This window comes from Montipora capricornis, chromosome 3 (assembly GCF_036669925.1).
Source record: "Montipora capricornis isolate CH-2021 chromosome 3, ASM3666992v2, whole genome shotgun sequence".
Lineage (NCBI taxonomy): Eukaryota > Metazoa > Cnidaria > Anthozoa > Scleractinia > Acroporidae > Montipora > Montipora capricornis.
In genome coordinates this window covers 6,281,771-6,284,270 of record NC_090885.1, presented here as the reverse complement: position 1 = coordinate 6,284,270, position 2,500 = coordinate 6,281,771, and the positions used below count along the sequence as shown (strand labels likewise).

The following is a 2,500-nucleotide window of genomic DNA, read 5'->3' as shown; positions in this document are numbered from 1 at the left end:
GAATCAATCCAAAAGATAAAACAATGCGACAACCGCATTATTTTAAGTTCTTTTATAAAACAATGCGATTGTCAGAGACTGGATCCGAGTGTTTTTGATTGACAGTTAAGTTACATGCAGTCAGTGAGTTTGTCTGTGTTTTCTCGCGACGAGGGCAGGAGTGGCGTTATAAATATCTGTAAAAATTTCCTTTGTGTGTGACCTGTGATTTAGCCGGGCAACACTCGATAAACAGGAGGCATTCCCGACATAAGTGGCACCTCCAACGGGACTTTGTCACAATCCTCGAGCAAGAGGAAATCGTGAAATCAGAGTGAATTTGTGAAGTTTAAAGATGAAAGCTGCGAACCGAGATCTTGAAACGAAGTTAACTCATGTTAGAACGATCAGGGACAAAACCGAAGGAGTTCTAGCGAGCCGAAATCAAAGTCGTGTCAAAAGGCATAAAGATCTTTTAGGTGAAGAGAGCCCAAAGGAGTTTTGACTTTCAAGATGACTATCTTCAGCTAAACCTCCAACCTAACTCTAAGAGGACTCTGGCGTGCCGTGGCAGGATACGAGGGGTGTATCCTGTATATCTGCCAGACAAAGACTTGTATACGAAGAAGTTAGTACATCATGAGCGCTTGCGGAACTTGCACGGGGGAGTCGGGCTAACCATGACAAGTGTGAGGGAAAGCCATTGGACCCCACGCCTGAGGAAGTTAGCAAAACAAACCATCAAAGCTTGCCATTGTTGCTAAAGATAGCAAGCAGTAGCAGCCGCAAACCCACCGCCTGGAAATCTCCCTGTGGATAGGGCACAAAGCCCGCATCCATTTGAAGTAGTAGGAGTTGACTATGCTAGATCAATCAAATACATGAAGCGTAAGACGGTGGAAGGGAAAGCTTACATTGTGCTGTTTGCAGGTTCCCTGTGTCGTGCTTTGTATCTGGAACTAGTGCCCTCACTGGAAACAAGAAAGATCATTCAAAGTTTGAAGAGGTTGATCGCAAGAAAGGGGCGCCCAAAGAAAATCTTTTCAGGTAATAGAAATATATTTGTTGGAGCAGCACAGTGGTTGAAAAAAGCCACGTGTGATCAGAAGTTTAACATGTTCCTTGCTGAAAACCAAATCGTTTGGCAGTTCAACCTCAGCCGGGCCCCATGGTGGGGTGGGCAGCTCGAACGCGTGGTCGGCTTAGTGAAAAATGCCCTAAATAAAACTATCGGGTGTGGATTCCTTACATGGGAAGAGCTGGAAGAAGTACTTCTTGATGTCGAGATAACCTTGAACAACAGGCCTCTTAAGTATCTGGAAGGCGATGTAGCACTGCCCACCCTCACTTCTAATTCCATGATGTTTCCATACAGTAACATCCTACCTTACCCTGAGGCCACGTCACGTTGATGATGCAGATCTGCGAAAGAGAGCTAGATGTACATCTTCAAAAATGCAAGGATGCATTGTGGAAAAGATGGTCCAGCGAATATCTCCGCAGCCTAAGAGAGAGACGCAACCTCAAGCAAAGTGGGAAGCCCTGTACCTTAGTAGTTGGTGATGTAGCGATGAAGAAATCTGAGGAAAGAAAACGGGGCAAGTGGCCCCTTGGCATTGTTGAGAAAATGTATCCAAGCCGAGATAGAGTAGTGAGAGCTGTAAAATTGCAATCAGGGAGGAACTTTCTCGAAAGCCAGTACAACATGTTTATCCATTGAAACTTTCTTGTAATACAGTTGTTTGTGCTTCTACTAGAGATCTCAATGTTGACGCACCTGTATTCAGACCAAAGCGATTGGCGTCTTTGCGAGCAGAAGAGAGGATGCATCAAATTGCCAAAGAAGAGGAGAATGTAGGGTAGCTCGAACATTAAGAACTTGTGTATTTCTTGGATCGAGTGAACTCTTCTTGTTTAAGGCTCTGAGTTTGAGTTGTTTAAGAAACATTTTACATTATCAGTAGTTTGTCCAGTCTACTTTAGGTAAAAGAGTGTCGGATACTGGATCCGAGTGTTCTTGATTGAACGTTAAAATGCATGCGGTCAGTGCTTTTGTCTGTGTTTTGTCGCGACGAGGGCAGGAGTGGTTTTATAAAGATGTGTAAAAATTTGCTTTGTGTGTGACTTGTGAGTTAGTCGGGCAACATTCGATAAACAGGAGTCATTTCCGACAGCGATAAAACACAGGAAAAGAAAAACCATGAATATCCTAAAATATTTCAGTGATTATGCTTTCTTTTTTACCAATCACAGGGAAAAGAGAGTTTCGTTTTTGTTTTAGTTTTGTGATACCTCATTGGCCACTTCGTCTCATTCAGTAACATTCCTAGAACAGATTTAGCTGAAGTGAACCCAGAATTCATCGACATTGGTTTTAACTAGTTTTTCTTCCTTCTATCGTATTCCTGCTCAAGGTGTGTGACAGGTTCAGAATAATCAATTGCAGATACCATTCAAACAGAGGAGATGACTACAGTTTCGATTGACAATGACGCATCAACCCCCTTCCTTCTTGCAAAGC

General features: G+C 43.2%; 2 protein-coding genes across 2 annotated transcripts in view; both read left to right on the top strand.

Moving 5' to 3' along the window:
* The first annotated feature begins 860 nt into the window (after nucleotides 1-860).
* LOC138039761 (uncharacterized) lies at nucleotides 861-1,391 on the top strand. Its single transcript, XM_068885610.1, has one exon. The coding sequence runs from the start codon at nucleotides 861-863 to the stop codon at nucleotides 1,389-1,391; it is 531 nt and encodes a 176-aa protein (XP_068741711.1).
* Nucleotides 1,392-1,393: 2 nt separating this feature from the next.
* LOC138039760 (ficolin-2-like) overlaps nucleotides 1,394-2,500 on the top strand; it is a 15,139-nt gene continuing 14,032 nt past the window's right edge. The window contains exon 1 of the mRNA XM_068885609.1: nucleotides 1,394-1,577. Within this exon, the coding sequence (XP_068741710.1) occupies nucleotides 1,394-1,577 (184 nt within the window). The remainder of the gene's footprint in view (nucleotides 1,578-2,500) is intronic.